At 44.9% G+C, this 21,314-nt stretch overlaps 2 protein-coding genes across 6 annotated transcripts in view; one reads left to right on the forward strand and one right to left on the reverse strand.

Moving 5' to 3' along the window:
• Nucleotides 9-7,155, forward strand: LOC110403103 (adrenodoxin-like). Of its 2 annotated transcripts, XM_021405924.1 has the most exons (5): nucleotides 9-2,581; nucleotides 3,630-3,861; nucleotides 5,399-5,523; nucleotides 6,060-6,189; nucleotides 6,445-7,155. In XM_021405924.1, exons 2-5 carry the CDS (start codon nucleotides 3,683-3,685, stop codon nucleotides 6,563-6,565), a joined length of 555 nt encoding a protein of 184 aa, XP_021261599.1. In that variant the 5' UTR covers nucleotides 9-2,581; nucleotides 3,630-3,682; the 3' UTR covers nucleotides 6,566-7,155. The 2 variants fall into 2 exon arrangements, with proteins under 2 accessions (XP_021261599.1, XP_021261600.1); XM_021405925.1 differs by lacking the exon at nucleotides 9-2,581 and having other exon boundaries at nucleotides 2,859-3,861.
• The window catches only part of LOC110403202 (rho GTPase-activating protein 20-like), a 32,999-nt gene continuing 23,134 nt past the window's right edge, over nucleotides 11,450-21,314 (reverse strand). For all 4 annotated transcript variants that reach the window (XM_021406202.1, XM_021406203.1, XM_021406204.1 and 1 more), the window contains 8 exons: nucleotides 21,136-21,202; nucleotides 20,184-20,372; nucleotides 19,562-19,737; nucleotides 18,875-19,036; nucleotides 17,584-17,693; nucleotides 16,479-16,668; nucleotides 15,745-15,859; nucleotides 11,450-15,131 (listed from right to left, as the gene is read on the reverse strand). In XM_021406202.1, the coding sequence (XP_021261877.1) occupies nucleotides 13,426-15,131; nucleotides 15,745-15,859; nucleotides 16,479-16,668; nucleotides 17,584-17,693; nucleotides 18,875-19,036; nucleotides 19,562-19,737; nucleotides 20,184-20,372; nucleotides 21,136-21,202 (2,715 nt within the window). In that variant the 3' untranslated portion in view covers nucleotides 11,450-13,425. The remainder of the gene's footprint in view (nucleotides 15,132-15,744; nucleotides 15,860-16,478; nucleotides 16,669-17,583; nucleotides 17,694-18,874; nucleotides 19,037-19,561; nucleotides 19,738-20,183; nucleotides 20,373-21,135; nucleotides 21,203-21,314) is intronic.

Raw genomic sequence — 21,314 nt, forward strand, 5'->3', positions numbered from 1 at the left:
GCAGGAGAAGGAGGAAAAACTGCTGCAGGAGTTTGCTAATGGTGAGTACCTGCTATGTGTGGCTGTGCCCATGAGGAATCTAGCAACAGGTGAGCTCGTAAGAGGGTAGCCAGCCTTGGCATTGCTGCATGTCTCAGACTTGCTGCTGGCGCTGTCTGAGTCTGGCCCTGCACCAGCAATTTCAGCCTCATTTGTTTTGCAGCTACTTTGCCCTGGCTTTCTTTCTGTTTGTGTTTCCTGAGGTTGCAGGACAGGGCCCAGTGATGGAGGAGGATGGCCACTGCCAACTTTCTGCTGATGAACTGCTTGATCTTACTTTATGTCTGCTTTCCACGTGGTTGTTAAGAGGGTCTTTGCATAACCTCTGGCTCCTGCTTGCTGCACTGTAAAATAAGGCAGAGATCTCATCAAAACTTGTTGGTACTCAGAGATTTGCCAGGGTTGCTCTTCGATCAAGAGTGACTGAAGGGTCAAGGGAATGTGGAATATCCTGCTCTTGACTTGGGAGGTTACAGGGAAGCTTGTCTGTACTCCACATGCAGCCATAGTGCCCTCCCATTCATCTCTGAAGTATCCTTGATTGACTAAAGGAGAAGCAACTGTAGCTGCAAATAAAGGCCTTGCCAGGAGCACTGTAACTTGTAGCGGCCTTCACCCTGTCCAGCAGCAGCTGCACTGCCAGAGGTGGCTGTTGTCAAGGAGCTCTGTTATGAATTCATTTTGCTTCTCCGTTGCAGTATTAGCTCATCTCTGATAGCATTATTGCCCTCTTACTTCCAGTGGTGAAAATTTGTCCCTTGATCTCTTTGTTCTCAGCAGTTCTAAGGAGTTCACTGAACATTTAGAGAAAGGCCTGAGCAAGAAAATTGTAGTCTTTTTTGACAGATAAAGGGATTGAGGCATGTTTAAAGCCTTCCTCCTAATCCTCCAGCATCTACTAGTCAGTGTGTTGAGAGACGTGAGCTCACTTGATGTAAGCACATCAGTTTTGGGGCAGTCCTCTTTACCTGGTCCTGTGGGCTTGGAAAAAGACGAACAAGCATGGTTTGACCTGTTTGCTTATATTAACAGCTTGTTCTGGGACAGGAAAGGATGGCTGACGAATTCTTATGGTGATGATGGGGGAATTTCAGTTTTGTTCAATGGGCTTAGTTCTGTCTGCATAAACAGCCTATATCTACTTTCTTACAGGAGCATCTGTGAGGTGATAGGTGTTCTGGTAACCTTCACTTTTCCTAGATGTGTACCTGCTGCTCTACAGTCCCTGAGACTTCACCTGTGGAGGCAGCGCAGGCTTGTCGTGTCTGGCTGCCTCTTGGCAGGGACTAATCTAGAGCAGCTCTGCAGAACTCTGACAAGAGCACTTCGGGCTCAGGTATCCATTTTATTTATCCCTCCTTCACACTCCTCAGGGGCCAGCTAGGAATCTTGCTCTCCGTTTTGTTTTGTTTTCTTTTTTAAGAGGTAGAACACAGCACAGAGGATGATGCATTTCTTCCAAGGTATAACAGAGTTGTGGCTGAGTCTGGTGGCCCATTTCATGGAAATCAGTTCAGACTTCTTGCTCTGCCTTCATGTGGCCAAGCCACCTGCCTTTTCACAAACTTCCACGTAATGGAGCCACTTCTGTACTGAGACCGAATGCTGGACTTCAACTCTGTCATGACTTACTGAGCTGTTTGCTCAGTTCCTCTGAGCAATCTGTTTACTACTTATGCAACAGTCAGGGATGAGGGGGATAATGGCACCTCATAGATGTTTCGGAAATTTTTTTGTGAGGGTCCCTAGACTGGGAGGAAAGGAAATTGTCCTTTGCGTGGTGCAGAAGAAACTGGGTGATGTATTTCAGGCTAGGAAATCACTTCCTTCCCAGCATGTGCTAAGATGTTACTAGACATGTCAGCACAGCCACTGCATTGATGGCAGCCCGACCTGCTGGCAAGCAGGATGAGGCACGTGCTTGTGTGTGTGTGTGTGTGTGTGTGTGTGTAAGTGTGCACGTGTTTGCTGGTGGAAACTTGACTTTCACTAAATTTCTATAAAACAGAGTTAAAGGTTCACTTCAGCTATGCCTGTCATTCCCATAGTGTGTTGATCTCCAAAGCAACATTTCGAGGGGCTCTTTTAAAGTGGGGATTTTAACCTCCTTCTCTCTTTTCTCTTTTTGTGGGATGGGTAGTTATTTGAGCATCTTTCTATTTGTGTCCTGGACTAAACGAACAAGGTTTTGCTCTGGAAATGCTGAATTTACTTCTAGGCATGCTGCTAGACAGAATTGAAGAAAGGAGAAAGGGGAAGAAAAAAAAGCCAACACCAAAAAACCCAACACCAACAAAAAACAACAGGTTTTTTTCCTCCCTGTTTCAAAGACCTTAGCACAGGATATCAGAACCCAGTATAGGATGTGGTTCCATCACACCCTAGCATGGCTGTTTCTGTTTTCACAAGAAAACTGCTTCTTCCCTCCCTGCAGGACTGGATGTGATGATCTCAGACCTGACTTCCCCCTCTGTGCTCTCCTCTCTCCCATCTGGTGGCATTGACCTGCCACTTGTGCTCTGAGTTCCTGGCAAGGAGAGAGGTCAGTGCCAGGCAAACACACGAATGTCCTTGCTGTGAAAACTGCTGCACATATATCTAGTATATCTCTTGTTTCAAGGTTTGCTGGAGAGATAAGATGCTTTGTGGTTTGCTTGTTTGGATCACTGGGTTGCCTGCTGCATCTCTTCATGGTGCCTGAAAAGTGAAGGCAGGACTGAGCATAGGGTGCTGGCCAATAAAGAAAGGAAGCATTTTTAAAGCTCAACATGTGGGGAAAAAAAAAAAAAAAAAAAAAAAACACCCCAGAAACGGAAACTGTCCCCTCTGCAGCATTTTGTTTCTCAAGCAAAGTGGTTTACCCTGGAGCAGAGGGTACACTAAAGTAATGTCAGTGTTTCTGGAAGCAAACTAAAGGTTTCTTCTCCAGAAGTTTCACTAGCATGAAATATCAGTTAGTGTGAAGTATGTTATCTGTGCCTTTATGGCACTTTTCAACAGAGATTTTAACAACTGTGGCCGCCTCTTGTGTCTGTCTTGTGAAGTATGTGAATGAATATTCACATTCTTCAGCTGGGAGCCTGAAGGATTGGGGAAGGCAACAATGTGGTCAGATGGTGTCCGTGCCAAGGGCAGATCCCCTAAGCCTACCTCTCACCCGGTCTGTATAAGAACTGATGCCCCCCGACTTGTCTTCACAAGGCACCATCATCCAGGCCTTCACTGTTCCCATCAGTCTGCTCTTCCAACCCTCAGCTTGTGACCCTCTCCCTGCCCCCTTATGTGGTTAGACATTGCACTGAGCACTGCTCCTAAAATCTGGATTTAGGGCTAGTTCCTAAAAGGGAAGTCTGGAAGGCAAAACAAGATGAGTCTTCCTTGGGGGACTGGTATGAGGAAATGATGCTCATTACAATACTTCGCTCAATACCCGTGCCCTGATACAACCACAAGTGGGCTGGAGAGCAGCAAGATTCAAGCACAATCCTTCTGTCCCTCCCTCCCTCCTCAGGGAGGCTGTCCTAACTTTTTTTTCTCTCTCTTTTTTTTTTTTTTCTCCCTCTCAACCGTATTTATAACTCTTACTCTAGCTTGCCTTGCAACAAAAGACATCCCAGGAGACACGAAGCAAGACTTAAGTAGCATGATAGCTCAAGGCATCGCGGGGCGCATGCGACCCTTGTTGAGCGGACTGAAAGTGAGTAAAACTCGCTTTGTTTATTTCTGGGAGGTGACAGAGCAGAGTTGCATACAATCAAAGCAGGGGTTAAGAAGAGCCTTCAGCTCCACATGCAAGCTCCAGGGTGCTCCTGGGGAGTCAAGGTGAGTAAAATCCTCAACCATACATTGCTGCATTAGGAGGGATCTTTTCAGAAGGGAAATGCTCTGACCTCTACCTTGCTCCCTGCAGAAGGGAGCTGGTGCAAAGCATGACCTGTAAGGGAGTGGTGAATGAGGCTAAGCAGATGCTGATAGGATGAAGATGGTTCAGGGAGCTGATCTGTGAGAGGTGTTGCTCCCCTGTTTCTGGAGGCTTCTGGAGCCATGGAGGCTACAGCTAGTGGCCTGGATTCTGGGCATGAATATAGCACCGTGACACATGAGTTCACGCGCCACTGAGGTCCCATTACAAGCCTTTGAGGAATGGGGATGGTAGGCAAAGCAGGTTAGGTAGCTGGGCATTCCTGCTGCGCAGAAGGTGAGATGACCACTGGGATGCTCTGCAAATTGCAGATTCTCTCACGTTTCTTGTCTCTGCTGCTGTAAATGCTGAGTGGGGAACTGATGATGTCTGCCACCCTAGGAAGTAAAATACCCTCCCTAGGAGATTGGATTGCAGCCCCACTGCAAGCTGCCATGCCTTCCAGGAATGTTCTTCCTGACAGAGATACGGGGAATGTAGATCAAATGCTTAGCTGCTGAGATGGTGGCTGCAGGTGCTAAGGGTTGTACAAGACCACGTCATCTATGTCCTGCCAGGCTTCTGAGTCCAGTGTCACATGCTGGGTTTTGCTGAGACTGCTTGCTTAGGTTAGGACATGCAGTTCGTCATGGTGGTTGAGTTTGTGAGTTGAACTGTGCTGTGGATGTTGGTCAGAAGTTGCCCTGATCTGGAGGAGATAAAGTGAATGCTGTTTCCCTCTTGTTTGTAGATGCAGTACCACACGTCAGCACTAAGCGATGCTGATGGCCTTGTACTTAGTACTACGAGATTAAATCCCGCAGGCCGTCAGTACAACCAGTTATTTCTCCTAAGTAAGGATCGCATCAGCACAGAGGAGGTTACTCAGCGTGGTTGCTCTGTAAACTGGGCTAAGTGTGTCTTATCACAGGAAGGCTCCCTGTGGTTGAGTTCACAGAAGAGCAGAAAAGGAATGGTCAACAAGTAAATCCCTTGGGAAGGGACAGGGAAACAGCATGTGAATGACAACATCCCTTATTGCTTATTGATATCTGATCCTGTGGACTTTTGTTGTTATTACTGCATTTGGGATTAATGTCCCAGGCTCCAAGGCACGCTAATGCTTTCCTTGCCTACAAACACACCAGCCCAAACAGAGGCAGTGCAGAGCCTCTGCACCTACTCACTCACAGCTGAACATTTATTTTGAGAGAAGCTTGGTAAAATGGGAACTATTTTGGGTCAGCTCAGATTTGAACTGCTCTAATTTGTGCATTCCCACTGAGAACTGGCAACCTGAATGTCTCCTAGCATGTGTAGTGTAATCTTTCCAGAAATGGTGTTTGTATGCACTTCTCCTTGTCTAGTGCCATGGCTCTGGTATTCAGACAAAAGGCTTTGGCAGTGGACATGCAGGAGAAGGTGGGCTCCTCTGATTTTTGCAAACTTTTTTTACAGCACTGCAGATCTAGTGACAGTGCATTTTATAAATCGGGATGGAGAGCGACTCACAGCCACAGCCAAAGAAGGGGAGAGTTTGCTGGAAGTGGTAGTCAACCAAAACTTGGCCATTGATGGATTTGGTAGGTGTTGCAGATGGGTATGTACTCTAGGGAGTTATGTGTCTGTGCTGTGGCCAGTGGGTACTTGAGAATAGTACAGCTGCACACACAGTACTGTGTTCTGATGAGGCCATGAAGCATAGGGAGCATGCATACACCTCTCTTGCTAATTCAATCATCAGCACATAGCTATGCAGCCAGCTTTCCTTGAATTGCTTAAACCTGGGGTCTCAGTGTACATCCGCATGCTGGCAAGTTTCGCTTTCCCAACAGCTGCTTGCTGGGCTGGCTTACCACACTGAGCCATCCTGCTGCCGCTGGGATTCCAGTGGCACTGTGGTTGGTTGGTTGGAGTTAAAGCATGAATTTGAAAACCATGATTGTCCCAGAGCAAAGGCAAGCTAAAGTCTATCTTCATCTATTGTGTCTTCTGGTGTCTCTTTTGATGTGCTCTAGATCTGTTAAAGGACCTTTTCTCCCACTGTTTCTAAAGATCATCTCCCTTTACCCCCATGTTTTTTTTCTGATCTGCTGCTACTCCCTCACTTCTCTACCAGGTGCATGTGAAGGGACATTGGCCTGCTCCACCTGTCACCTCATCTTTGAGAAGGATGCCTTTCAAAAGCTGGATGCCATCTCGGATGAAGAGATGGACATGCTGGACTTGGCATATGGACTCACTGAGACGTAAGTATACCTGCTGACAGCAATAGCTACTCAAACCGCTGAGACAGATTCGCAGCACCTGCTTGGCACCCATTTCCAAAGGGACAGTTTTATTCTCTATTGCAGTTGTGCCTCTAGAGCTGTTTTCTGTCAGGTCTTTTACCTCTAACAGGAACTTCTGTGAAACCCAGCCTGGACCAACTATTCCAATGTGAGCTGGGAGTTTCTTCATTTACTGTGGAAACAAACGAACCTCACTTAATATTTTCTTCTCAGATCTCGCCTTGGATGCCAGGTGCACATTAAGAAGTTGATGGATGGTCTGACGGTGCAGGTCCCCGTGGAAGTATCAGACATTAGGAGGCAGCTGGAGGTTGGAAAGCAAAGCAAACAGTAACTGGAAACAACTCCTGCACAACCTGCTTCTTCAGGTGTGGAAGGACATTTTCCTTTAGGTTAACACCAGTACTTTGCAGCTGGTTTACAGTAGACAATAGAAGTCTGATTTAGTATATATGACTGTTCAGCAAATCTCTTATTTAAACAAAGCTTAATGCTAGGATTTTCAACACAAGTTTTAAATAAGAAAGTGCTCAAATGCTCTCATGAACACAACTGGATGGAAACATATGGCTTTACATTTCTCAGTGTGGGTGGAATAAACATCTGTGCTGTGTGTAACTCATCATCTCCTTCTAAATTTAAGGATTCCACTATTGTATGTAGCTACTGGGAATTTTGTGATGTTTAGTTACTTAACTGCAGAGCAAATTTTTCCCAGTTTGGGAAGCTTGAGAAGAGATAGATGTTCCAAATTCAAGACTGCGCTGCTTGACTTGATGACTTGACAAGCTTAGTCTGCTTAGTAGTAACATTTGAATGCACATCACTGAATTGTTATGTGCTACAATCTGCTAATTTCTCCAAATGTTCTATTTTCTCATTACTGTACTACAGTGTGCACAAAATAAAATTCTAATAATCAGGCTTTTAGATCTATGAAATGTGCTTTCCTTGTAACAGCACTCTGGTTGCAGTAGAATTGATCTAAGGGGAATTTAGATGTAGTAACCTACTGTCCCAGTTCATGTGACTGTTTTTTTTCCCCTCCTGTTTGAGCAAATATGTCAAAGTTGCCATCTGAATGCTATAGAGAATCCATGATGTGTAACCAAAAGTAGTGGAAATGCTGAGTCACGGCTTGAAGTAGTGATGGAGCACCTGGTGGGAAGGCAGGGCCAGCCCAGGGGAGCTCAGGTGCATGCAGTGTACCTGAATGACCTGAAGGGGTGGAGCAAGGATCCACCCCTTCCCACACCTCATTTAAGGGTTGGCAGTGGAGGCAAGGGGATCTTGCTGGAGATTCCTGTGTACCTGAGGCCTTCAAGGGTAAGCAGATTTTCTTCCTTTGTTTCTGTGTCTATAGCTGCTGCATTTGGGCTTGTCCTCATTTGTTGCAGCCAGAGTCTTTGCCACCCTGCTATTATTGCTGTACTTTTCATCACATTATAGCATTACGATTAGATAGGTGAAAAGTGACTTTTGTAGAGTGGGGTAATATTTCTCATTAGGCCAAATGGGGAGGACAGGCACATTTGGCTATACAAATCCTCCTTTAGATTTGAAAGAACTGCAGAATCTAAGCTTAAGGATCCTGGTGCAGAGTGGAAAACATCCTCTAAAGGTCAAGGCCTCTGCAGGTACGTTAAATGACTTTGTGTGGGACATCCTCATGACTCTGCCTCCTTCTGGAGATTTCCCGCATTACCCTCCGGCCTTGTGCTGTATTTGTGCTGGATTCACAAGCCAGGATCCGCCTGGAAAAGTTCAGAGAAATGAGAACATAGTCTTTGCCTGTCCCACAGCTATTTAGTCTGCGCCGTTAAATACCAGCACTGCGCGATGTGTCTGACTGTCAGACTGCGTCTGAACGCTAGGGGCCGAGGGATGGTAACGGCGGAGGGCTCCGCTCAGACGCCAGGTGGAGCTCGTGGTACACCAGCAATTCACGAAACCCAGAGCGGGTGGGAGGGAAGAGGATGCGACTTGAACCTGAATATCGTTGACTTCATCATATTTCTGTTCTTCCTTTCTCGGTCTCTGTGTCTGACTGGTGACTGGCTCTATCTCAGACATCTCAGAGCAGCTATCCATGTCTGATAATTTCAGTGCTACCTCCGTACTTTTCCTTCAGGCAGGAGTAATTCTGGCATGAGGTCTGCTCATCTCACTGTGGTTGAGAGTCAGTGTGTTGCTCACAGGTAGAGAGTGACATCCTGTAAATCCCCTGCCTCACACTTCAACTTCTTTTCTGGTCCATCGTGCAAAAATCAATACAAAATTGAATGCCAGGAAACTAAGAGAGGGATGTGCACTAGGAAAAAATTCTGGTGCTGCACATTTTCTTTTGTGATTTACCATAGGCTGCAAAAGAGATTCAGTGAAAGCAGTGAAACCACCAGCATCAGTACCACTTCATATGTTCCCACTCCTGATGCTTCCACTACCCCTTTGAAAAGCAGAGTGTCTGGGGTTTTGCAGTTCTACTCATCGGCTTCTTCCAGTTTGTGAGCCTGCTGCTGGACTTCAGGTTGCTGCTGAAATATGCCATTTTTTTTTTACAACCAGCGTGAAGTCACATGCTGCTCAGATGATGAGTGTGGCTGTAGCGCTGGTTTGAAAGGGCTGAGTAGTGGCTGTTGCATTCCTCTTCAGTGCGGTTGCTCTTTGAAGGAAATCTTTCCAGTGTGAGCTGCTTGCTTTGAAATTTAGGTAGCAAAATCTCTGGCAAGTCTGACCCTTAAAGGTGCCACAGAGTAGCAGATGGAGACCTGACTTTCCTGACTGCAGGTATGTCAGAAACAGAATTAAGATGCCCCTGGGCACTTCCATCACAGTTTCTGTCAGCCTAGAGGATAAGAGAACAAAGTTATATGTGCCAAGCACAAATGAGAAGATGCTGAAGTGCATGAGTCATTGTCTCCTCAAGGCAAATGAGCTGGTCTTTCTTGGCCTTGATCTATAGTGGAAACAGGAACAAGAATGCTCCTTGCTTCCCAGATAGTAACAGCAGTACATGGCTGCCTGAGTGACTGTGTCCAGCAGGGCCCAGAGTTCGGGTATGTGTCAAGACAACTTGGACTAAATCCCCACCCCCTTTTTTTTTTTAAATCTGAAAATGGGCAGAAAGGTAGGGGAAATACATGTGTCCATGCCTGAGGGCTATGCAGTAAAGGAAAATATCACTTTTCTGGGTCAAAACTACGTCTGTGTATTTGGTATCATTTGTTCTGAGCAAACTTGGTGCTCTGAAATTTTTCTCACAGGCTTTCTGGATCTTCTATCCCTAGGAATTCTGTGACTAATTTGTTATGTGTATTTTGTTGGCCTGCAAGTAAGGGGAAAACTTCTGCTAACTTAGCAGGTGTAGGATTAATTGCAGAAGTGTAGGGAGCATCTTGGTCTCCACAAAGCTAAAGTCTTAGTCCTGCAGGATTGCCTGGGCTCATGGAAAATGAGAGCTACAGTTAAAGCAGCATGTCTGACTCTCAGCTACTGCATATAATCTGAAAAAAACCAACATTTTAAAGAAGAAAATGTTGAACATGAGAACAGAGATGGCTACCAAAACATCCACTTGAAATAAACTGTACTTATCAGACAGGTAACCATTTTCCTGATACATAACTGAAGCCCTTGTAGCACAAGGCTAAAAAAAAAAAAAAAAATAAACGGTGCAGTAAACCGTAGGAGCAGGAGCTTGGGCAAAAGTCTTTCTGACCATGATGCACATTGTCTTGGTACCACAGTAACTATTTAATATGTAGCTTTCCCAAAGCTCTAATGCAAACTTCCTAGGATACTGTGTGTGCAGCATAGAACTGTTTGCTACTGCAGGGCTGCCTTTGCAGCGCAGCTGTGTGCTCCCACAGGGGTCAGTGGTTTGGCTCATCTTTTCTCAAAAATTTTGTAATATTTAGTTATTGTTTTTAACAAAGGAAAATTATTGATAAAGCACTAGGTTAGAGAAACCAGCCAGAGACATGTGCCCATATTAGGCAGCCTGAGATGAGGAAAATTTGTTTTGCCCCTCCCCATGTTTCTATAAATGAATCTCTTTTTTAACATGCTCATAATTCTTCTAGGTGAAGCAACTTGAGAGCTCTTACTTGGCATTTGGTTCAGACCCTCCTTGTCTGAACCAAAATGAGCCTGGCCACTGAGCCTGTTCACAATCTGTCAGCCTGTTTAGAATACAGATTAATCTCCCTTCCAAGTACAGATAACTCCCTTGTGATATTTAGTGTGGTTTCACCTTCCTGAAAAGACATGGATTGAGCCTACTTATTCGACAGCATTTCCTGGAAAACCCGTTCAGATTTGGTTTGCTTGTCATACGCAGACCTTGACACCAGGGACAGAAACTTCCATCTTTCCAGGCAGGGGGCATCACCAGGATCTTCTGCAGAAGCCTACAACCTGGGGCACTGAAATGGAACTCCTGCCTTGGGCAATTTGGACACTGGATCAGGCTCCACAAGGCAGTGGTCATGACTCTAAGCCTGTGGAAGTTCAAGAAGTGTTTGGACAAAGCTCCCATACAAGGGGTTTGATTTTCACATAGTCCTGTGTGGGGTCAAGAGTTGGACCCAGTGGTCCTCAATGACCCGGCCCTAAATAGTTTGTAGATGGCATGATTCTGAGTCAGTGTTTTGTATGTAGCAGAGCAACTCTCTTGCTGTGCTCTACTGAATCTTTCTGGGTCTCTTCCAACTCGGGATATTCTGCAACTCTGTGAACCTCCTGCTGCACTGTAGTATTACTTCAGGAAGCTGTTAATTTCAAACAGCATTTTCAGCAATGGAGAAAAACCCTGCTTGGTGAGGAGGGGAAACAGGGCAGGGTGCTGTGCTCAGTCTTAGGCTCACTGTGCCCCCTCTGACCTGGAGCTATTCACATTCATTTAAAGCTCAGTGTAGTTCTTCGGGTACTTTAGCTTGAACCTTTACTGGGCTATTTTGAGGGAGGGTTTTGCACTTCATTAAAACAGCAGTAATGTTACCTCCTGCCTTCTCCTTGGTGCTGTTTGGGCCCATTTTCCTTAGAGAGAATCTCAAATACTGATGGCTACAGCCAAGCAAGAGAGATGGCAGAGGGTTCCTTGCCAGCACAGGCCAGCCTTGCATGTCTTGGGTGGGAATCATGTGTGGCACAACATGGTTCGGTCTTTTGCAAGCATCACTACACAAGCACAGAAAGGAGGGAAAGTAGGAGCAATCACTACCTTGCCAACAAACCCGTGTCTCTTTTATTGAAATAGTTACAACCGTAGGTCTGGAGAAAAAAAAGACAAAAAGACCTGAAACTGCACCTCTTTAGTGTTTGTGTGAGCAAAGTGGTAGCAGGTGGTTTGCTTTACAACTATATACACCGTTCATCATACAGGGGCACCACAGTGAGGCAGGACAGAGAATACAGCTGGGAGGTGAACATTTTGCACATGAGGAAACATTTTCTGTAAACCTTGTGCTGTGGTCTCTCAGCTTCCCTCCATCCCCACTGAAATCACACAGTGTGAATTCAGAGTGCTGGACTAGGGCCCTGGCCCAGATAGGGACCAGCAGCTGCGAAATTCTTACTTGTTCATTTATAGTTGTGGCTTTTCCCTCTGTACAAGGGCTGAATAACAGTGGGTGTCAAGCAGCCCTCAAGTATGGTGACAGCACACACTCAGCAACTTGCAAAGGGTACTTCAGAAGGATTACCACTTGATCATTAAGATTCATCTGTTTCTCTTGTCTCTTACTGCTTCACTGTTACTTGAGGAAAAGGGCTGTCTCCCTGAAAGAATGACATATCCTGAACCTTTTAATTTGAGATTTCTCACATCATTTTCTTAATTCCTAACTTCTGTGGTACTGTGGTTCTGTGGTAAAATAAGCAGAGGCTTATTTTACAGCTCAGCCAGCAGCACCACAATCCTCTAAGTCCCATCATGGCCAAAGTGACTCTGAGCATTGTCCTGAGTGGCATCATGCTGATGGTCTAGGAGCCCACCAGCTGCATTTCTTATGTAGTACAATACAAGCAGCCTTCTACCACCTACTTGCCTGACACTTCTCCACATTTAACTCTGCTACAGTATACTGGGCAGAGTACTTTGGTGAGTGGAAACGCATTTCTATGACACAGCTTTACCAGTGCTGTTAATACTTGAACAGTCTCAGCTTATTAGACTGCCTGACAGCTTCCTGGCCCAATGGGACTTCCGTTGCAGCACCCACTTCACAGCTTTCCTGACTACTTCCACAACACTGTGACTTCATGCTAAAACCAACTACTGCTTCAGCCCCTTTCAGCATAACTAGGAATTTGATAATGATCCCCATCCACGCTGCCTCCAGAAACAGCATTCTGAACTGTCACCCCTCATTTATGGAAAAAATGTCACCTCTTGCTCAGAGCAGAAGGACCAGCTGTTCCCAGAGGATGCCACAGAAGTGAAATATTCGTAACTCTTTTGAAGCGACAGAGCTAGAGTCCTTCAGAGTAAGGGTGGCTTTGTCAAATAACAAGAATCAATGGACAATTAATTGGAAAAAAAATGAAAGAACCTTGGGTTAAGTTGTTACATATACCTTCTCTGTCAGTGAAAGCCAGGCTTTGGGCTCCATTTGGTCTTTCTGGAGTCCAACATCAAGTAGTAATGAACACAGAGTACTATCCCTGGGGGACAAAAGGAAGACAAGCAGAGAGAAGTAGTAGAGATTTCTAGGGTGGAGGTGAAGAATCTTCTTTTGGATGAATGGTGATGATGAAGAGGGAATAGTGGAGAATTTCATGCAAGCTTAATTTTTTTTTTTTAACTAATTCTGATGGAGTATTTGCTTCCCCAGTTCTTCAGTCATCTGTACATATCAGTAACTGAAGAAAATGAAGCAGAGTTTCTCCTTTTCTTCTTCAAAAAGAAATGAAGTCAGATTGTATAGGTCAGCAAATTCAGGGACAGTCAGGTGGCATTCAGAACACTTGACACCTGATGAAGCAGCTCAAGTAGAAAAAGAATTAAAAAAAGAACACCACTCACAACCCAACCAAAATGAATTGTAAACCCCAACATTACATACACATTAGTGCCACTTTACACTTACTGCTCAGTACAGCCTGCTAGATTCTTCACACCTTGATTATATCTTACAGAATATTTTCTGCTGCACATACACAAAAAAATAATTCAGTTCTTCCACAGCCACCTCCCTAGACAAACGTCTCTTCTGCAAATGCCACTGCATCACATTCCTCCATTTCCGGCTGGCTCCTGTGCCACTCCATCCTGCTCCGAAGAAGTTCATTCTCCACTGCTTCTGCCTCAGCCATGGGACAGGTCTTGGTTTCATCGTGTTTGAAATACTCCCTGACGGTGTTTTGAATGGAGGCAGGGAGGATGATACGGATGGTGTGGCTGAATGTGTTGAAACCCTTGCTCTGGGTTGGCGCCTGTGCCACCTCCACTGGCTTGCTCTCTTGCTTCTTAGGAATGGAGGCACTTTGGAGGCTCTCTTTGTGCTTTGCCTGTGAAGACAGGATCGTTGGTTCATAGTGGTGCTGCTTGGAGGCAGTCTGCAGGACAAGGGGGGTATTCTGCCCATAAAACACCGTCTGGGGGATATGGACTCTCACAGCCTGCAAGCTCTTAGATGTGCTTTGCTTACTGTGGCAGCTGGGTGAGTCACTGCTGCTGGTGTTTGCCAAGGACCTCTCCTCTTCTACTGGTGATCCCCAAGAATATTCTTTATTTGGGGCCATGTAGAAAGTTATCTTGGTGCGCTTCAGGCTTTCCTGGCTTGGAGGGCAGGCATCAACACTTCTGATTTCAATGTGCTTCACTACCTTCTCTCTGTGCTGCTGCTGGTTGATCTGCAGGAATTTCTTGCTGGCTGGTGAAGGCTCAGGATTTTGTTCTGGCTCGTTGGCATAATCCAGGCTTTGGAGCTTTGGACCAGGCACCCCTACAAAACCCAGCTCTCTCTCCTCTTTTTCCCAGTCATTGTTGGTTAGTAGGCTTCCTGCTGCAACTCTGCTGACAGAAGGAAAACTTTTCCTCTCCCCAGAACAATGTCTGCTCTCTACAGCCTTGGGTTCATACTCATGGAAACTGTCCAGGTCACAAGGATGTAAAGGCAGAGGAGAGGTGAAGGACTTGCGCCACTCTTTCAGAGACTTCTTGGGAATCTTGGGAGACATGGCATGAAGCCTGGCAGATGCGCCAAACATGAACGACGGGGAGGAGACATCTGTGGGACTAACAGCTGATGACTCTGAGCAGTACGAGAAAGCACTGTCTAGGGAGCTAAGTGAGGATGCAGATGGAGATGTAGTGGTGGAGGACAGGCTAGAGAAGCTGGACCTGTTGGAATTCTGAAAGCTGAGCTTCTTCACCGCAGAGCTGCTATGAGGCAACTGCCACAAATTCTGCTTGGCTTTATTAACCCCAGTGCTAAGGCCTTCATCAATCAACTTCTGGCTCTCCACTTGCAGTTGCTTGAGCCTGTGGATGTAGTCTGTGTGGCTGCGCATGATAGTGGCATCACAGCTAGACTGGCGGGCCACTGGCTCATGGCTCTGAGTAGGAAGCTGGGAGCTAAGGCAGACACTGGGCTCTGATGAGCACCGGTCCCTGGCTGGGCTGAGTGAGCGTATTGAGCCAATGGAGCAGAAGGAACCCTCCTCTTCGAGGAGGTCATAGCTGTCTGCACTGGTATTCTTATGTGTTTTGCTTTCGTAGCAGGCTGCAATCTCACTGAACAAGTCCCAGTCTTCTTGACCCTCATCGAGTAACAAGCCGCTGGGTGGTTCAAAAATGTCATCTGTTTTAGATATCAGGCAATGCTTTGGTCTTTCCAGGTCATATGCAGAGAATTCCAGCTCATCAGAAGAATCATCATTCTGAGCCATGCCTATGCCTAGAATAGAAAACACAAATTAATCAGTTGTCTGTCTCTCCTAACTCCATACAGTACCTTGCAGCCAAGGCATAAGAAATATTATCAACTCCATTTTGTAAAGAGGAAAGCAAAGATGATCTGTTATTTTTCCCCCAGGGACTAGACCAAGACTGGAAACAAAATAAAAAATTCTGGCTTGACAGCCTAAGCATTCACCACTAGCCTGCATTCATAGCACAGTTAACAGAAAAGTGAACCTCTTTCCACTCAATTGTTTAATTCTGTAGGGCTAAACAAATCTGGAAGAAAACATTGCTGGGACATGCCATTGCTAAGGCTACAATAAGTTCTTGTGATAGTACTTTAGCCCAGAATGGCTGGAATAGGTTGAACATCAGCCACAGAGAAAGACAGCTGCATTCAGAGACACATTTGAGTTGTGAGAATTCAGCTCTCTGCTTTCCCCTTGTTTCTTGCCTATGCCTGACAGGGAAAGGGAAAATCAAAACCAGCTGTTTTTTCAATACTTTTCTTTGGCAGAGGTGAAGGAAAAACAAACTGTTTTGCATAAAGAGTTTACCTATTAAAAAGATTTTAACAGTTTCTTGAACATAGAATGCCACCAACTTACCCAAAGATTTCTCTGAGTTTCTGGAATTTTTGTCTGGTCTTTGAAACAAGGAAGCAATGTCACCTCCAAAAATCTCTGCTGAGTTTTCGATCAGAAACTGTACTAACATGGCTACCTGGCAAAGACATGGATTTACAAAGTCAGTTTAATGAATATATAACCAGATACATAACACAGTTCAAGTAATTCCCCCAAAGTTCCTTTTTATTTCAAAAAAAATAGTTTCCTACAGAATCCTCTGCTCAAAAAGCTGTTAAGAATGCAGCAATACTTCTATATTAACTATGCCTGGGACAAGAATATGAACTATGTGAACTGAGCCAGATATAGCGCATTCTATGATTTTCCTTGCTATTGATAACACCTCAAACTACAATCAGGGATTCCTCCCCACTGCCATATTTATAGTGTACTTTGTCACTGCAGGATAGCTTTAGATTCAGATAAAATGGCACTAACTCTAGCTGCCCCATCTTTCTTTAGCATGCTTGTCCTGAAGGGAATTTCAGCTGGTAAAGCAATCACAGCTTCCCTTTCTATCCTACACAATCTGAGCGGCTAAATTGCTCTGCCAGCTTAAGCATAACTACACAGGGGAAAAGATGAAGCCCAGATGCCACTCAGATGGCAATGTCACTGATACTATGCCTCCCTTCAGTCTATAAAATACAGCGCCCATAAAAAAAGTGGCAAAAGGGAAAGACAATTATGAGATCAAACCTATGGAAGATTACCTTCTTTGTAGACCTGCTCTCCTCTTCAGGCCCTGTGGGACTAGGTAGCCACAGCATATTCGGTGCTATGCAGAGAGCCAGGTTAAACGCATTCATCTGATTCACGACAGAATTCTGCTCAATGTGATGAAGAACTCCGAAGAGGTGTCTGAGTAAGATAAGGTTGGCCTCTGGGAGCTGATTGACCAGGCTGTTCCAGGAGTGGTAACAGGAAAAAAAACAAACAGCACTATTCATAAAGATTCATTCTTCAAATACTGGAGGCTGCTTCCCAAAGCTTTTGCCCCCTTCTAAGCTTTTATAACAAGTTCGAGACATTCTCATCTGATGGTGAAGCAAGATACTCTCTACAACATACGTGAGAGTCACAATTTTACACCCATATTGCCCAACCACTCTGTCCACACAGCCATGGATGACCAAGGAACTTACACCCAGAACTTGTGGGTAGAAGTCCATAATGTCTTAACAAAACAAAGACCGCCCAAAGAAGATGCAGACAACTCCATGTCAGCAGTACAGGAGACAATGCCACCACCTGTGCCCTTGTTATAACAACAATGCAAGGAGACCTAGGTCAAATGGCATGGTTCAAAAACTGAGCTGAACCATTAACAAGAAGAGATTCGAAGTACTGTATGTTCCTCTTGCTGCTGACAGATTATTCTTGCTCAGGGCAGCAGTTTGAAGGCAGTAAAGCTGCTTTCAAAGTTCTAGTGATTATCTCAGTCTGGCTATTTCTTCAAACTGCCAGTATGAAGATCAGCTTTATTTTGTGCACACAGAAAAACATTACAGTTGTCAGAGATTTAAATCCACTACTATCTGAGGTTTTCCAGTGGCTGAATTATTGCAATTTATCAGTTTGCTTGTTCTCATAATTTGAAAAGGTCAAAAAACAAATTTCTAGAGATTTTTTTGTGGGTTAGAAATGTTATCAAGACCACTGAAAGGAAAATGTTTTGATCTGTGACAATGGCAATCAGCAATAGCTCTACTGTGACCTGGAGCAACAACAGGAGTCTCCCAGAAGATGAGTCTACAATTAGAGCCCTACATTCCCACTTCTGCACCAAAATAAGCTTTTATAAAGGTTTTCACAAACCTTTTGATAGCTTCAATCTTATGCGCCCAATTTTCTGTATCCACAGCTTCCATCCACAGTCCGTGCATGTCTGAGGATAGAACACTGTCAGGTATATTTCGGAGAAAATCCTGAATTAAATATATACATGCAGAGCAGTCTGGTCAGTTTTAATTTCCTTGTTTTGGTTTCACGATGCATATAGTCAGTGTTTATTCATATTAAGCATTAGATAAAATGAGATGTGACACAAATACATTTCTCCCTCCCTCCCCACTTTCACGAAGCTGTCGCCAGGGCTCTTCATTTGCAGCATTACAGAACTGTATCTATAATTTATGGCAGAAGCGAGTGAACAGCTAGCCCTTGCGCTTGCCCCCTCACCAGGACAGGGTTGATCTTGACTATATTAGAGCAAGGACTGGTATTCAAAGCTGTGCAGTCGTTCTGCTTCAAATATTTCTGATCAATAAGGACTGCTGTTTTCTGAGGGGACCATGCAAGAACTTAGCATACGGCCTGCATTGTAACATGTCTGACAGCTTTTCATATTAGGGCAGGAAAAACTAGAGAAAACATGTTTGTTAGCACTTCAGTTCCTGAATGGTTCTGATCAGTTTTAACAGATCAGGTTAAACCTGACTAAGTTTAACCAGGTTTGACAATGCAAACACTAGGCTTTTTCTTATTAAAACTTGAGTCTTACTCTAGTCTTTATCCCCCATGAGATCACAGAATGTCTTAGGCTGGAAGGGACCTTCAAGATCATCTAGGTCTCCCTCCACTCTCTTCTGTGTGTCCAGAAAAGGACAAAGAGCAATTAGGATTCTGTCATCAGAAGAGTGTGTGTGTGTGTGTGTGTGTGCGCGTGCATGTGTATGTGCGTGCACGTGTGTGTGCGTGTGTGCGTGTAGGATCTGAATTGCTGAGTTCAGGCTCTGTCACAGTATTTGACAATGAGAGATAACTCCTACACAGAAGCCATGGTTATTTAGGAAGTAAACACTAATATATCTGCTGCTGGAGGCTGCTTTGTACAATAATAAAGGTGCAAAATGAAACATTGGCAAGAGGGCTACTGAACATACCTGAATATTAAAGCAACCTCCACCAAGTCAGACAGATAACTTTGTGCACATAGATAGGTGAAGCCATCAGCTGAGAACATGCCTTGATAGAAAATATTTTGTGCAACAGCCCCTACAGTGCCCTGCCTTGAATCTTGCCTCTCTGTAAAGATTCACCTTGCTTCCTTACTAAAAGAAGGAAGGTATGATTAGCTGAGGTAGCTGAGTTGTTTGCCCAAACACACCGTGATGACAGCTGCAGCGACAAAGACTGACTCTCCATCCACCTGGACATCATCTCCAGAGTTTAGCTTCTCCTTCAATTCCTTGCAAGTCTTGGCATTGGCAGAACGTCTGAAAATGCCCCTAGTAGAGGGGCCTTCATGGTACAGCAGGAGCAGCATATCCTAAGAGAAAGGCCAGTTACTTATAAGAGCCGAACACTTCACCCTGTTGTTTATCTTATACCTCACATATTATAACATAATTAGTGTAAGAGCTGGTCAGCCCTGGAAAGGGGACAGATATACAAGAGGTTTGTCATGACTTGATCAGGGACAGAAGTCTATCGGCAAAGTTGCAGGTACAGTTCACATGGGTGCTCCTATCCTTTGGCAAGTGAGAGTCCAATGGACTCTTGTAGCGAATGAGGTTCAGGCTATATACCAGTATATAGTACACTTACACTGTTCCTTCTTCACTTGCAATGATCTAGCTGGAGAAGCCCATTGAAACAGCATGGACATCTACACAGCAAGTGATATGAATTATGCAGGAGAGGATGTTTTTACTCGTGCTACTGAGTTAGATCTGAATCACAGGCAAACGTCGATCTTCTCAAATCGGTCCTTGTAAGTATCACAAATGACTTTAAATTCTTGGCTAAACACATCACATTTATGTCAGGATGAGCAGCTTAAGCTACTCCTTACCATGATTGGCTTGGGAAGGATCCCATCAGGACAGACAGAGGACAGAGACATGCCAAAGAGTTTCTGTGGGGTGGCAGGTGACTGCGAAGGAGGGCTGTCTGTGGGTGCGCTAGTGCTGCGCCGCAGGGCCCAGTCAATCAAGGACTTCTTCCTTTTGGTGTGTTTCTGCAGTGACTCTAAAAGAAAACATACCTTCATTACGCATGTGGCTGTCATTCCTACTGGCCAGTGAGTGATTTGCAGCAGAGGCAGAAATCCCAGCAAATCAAGGACTTTCAACCAACTCATGGATAACTACTACACTGTTAATGAGGATGGTCAGGGGATACACAGCAGTTAAACCACCTGTTCATCTCTCAGTCATCAGCAAAACTCTTATTCATTCACTGTTCTTCAGGGAACCTTACCATCTATGAAATGCACATATGGCTTGCAACTGAAAGTTAATCAAGGACTGAATGTTTGCACTGACAAAGTCAGTACATCTGCAGTCTCATCCTCTACACATGCAGTCAGGTATGAGAGTGACATGGATATGCATACAATGCTAGGAAGAGATTGGCATTGACACTGAAAACAGCAAAATCTCAGTCTGGTTATAAGGCACTCCTGCAGCTCTTACCTCTCCTCAGTTGCATTGGAGCTTGGAGCCTGGGTTTCAGGACAAACTGACATTGTTTCTCCTTCGGGAGCTGCTCAAGGAAGGATGCCTCTGTTCCATCAAGCAGAAGGTTGTTATTGTGGGCTCCTTGTTGCTGGTCAGCAGAGTCCCGGAGACAGTTCAATGCGATGCTGAATGGATATTCGTGCCCTGTTGAGCAAAGAGGTGTGTAAAAAGCAAGTAAAGTTGCAGACATTTGTGGAAATAAGTCCAAATCTGGGCAAGAGGTAGCAGGCACATCCAACAGCTGCCACTCCAACTGGGACTCTCAACAATGCTGGTAGAAACCTCTATCTGAGGACTAAAGAGGTCAGGATGCACCTGTGCATGTACCATCATTGTTTTACAAGTTAAGTTCAGCAAGTTAAACCTGGCCAGCCACTCTCCATTAGCAGTTCTCCAGAGCATTATACCAACAGCGTACTGTAAGCATCACTCTGTGTTGGAGTTACCTCACTATGACAGTCTAGTATGTACTGGGCAGGTACAAGAAATAAGACTTGGAAAATACCAATAAACACCCACAAATAAATGTGCAGTGTAATGAACCCCAAAATAATGGTTTTAAAATAATTATGTGGTCTTCGAAGCTAGATGTGTTTAATAAACCAACATGCATTTCTTGGATAGCCTGGGGATGTGTTTATTGGGTTATCACTGAAAATGCAATGCAGCATCAGCATAACTCATTTGGTGTGACTATGCAGTATGCTGTAGGACAACAGTCTGAGCTACAGCTGAACAGCTGATACATCTGTCAGAGAAGCAAGAGGCAGTTTAAATGCATTAAACAGCTTGAGGCAAATTGTGGTATTTCTTTGCACTGTTTGTGAAATTTCTCTGGCACAAACACCTGTCATTTTTCACTTCCTTCTGTGGTGCTAGAATTGAGAGAAAATGGGAGAGCTCATACCAATGAGAGGGTAAGCAGGGTCATCTTTTCCAGAGATCACCCAGAGATGGTGGTCACTTGTCCTACCCTGGTGGTTGAAGAACAGATAAGAGAAAAATATCAGTTGAAGGGGGCCTAGATCAGGGTCCAAGAGGTTGCGCTCAACTCAGAAAACAGCAGAAAAAAATGTCTGAATGGGA

The sequence above is a fragment of the Numida meleagris genome, chromosome 8 (assembly GCF_002078875.1).
Source record: "Numida meleagris isolate 19003 breed g44 Domestic line chromosome 8, NumMel1.0, whole genome shotgun sequence".
Taxonomy (NCBI): Eukaryota; Metazoa; Chordata; class Aves; order Galliformes; family Numididae; genus Numida; species Numida meleagris.

What these genes read in the sequence shown, in the direction of transcription:
- LOC110403103 (XM_021405924.1), top strand. Translation starts at nt 3,683, where the DNA reads ATGATAGCTCAAGGCATCGCGGGGCGCATGCGACCCTTGTTGAGCGGA. An exon ending in GGTGCTCCTGGGGAGTCAAG is followed by an intron (nt 3,862 to 5,398) that starts GTGAGTAAAATC and finishes CTTTTTTTACAG; the next exon opens with CACTGCAGATCTAGTGACAG. An exon ending in GCATATGGACTCACTGAGAC is followed by an intron (nt 6,190 to 6,444) that starts GTAAGTATACCT and finishes TTTTCTTCTCAG; the next exon opens with ATCTCGCCTTGGATGCCAGG.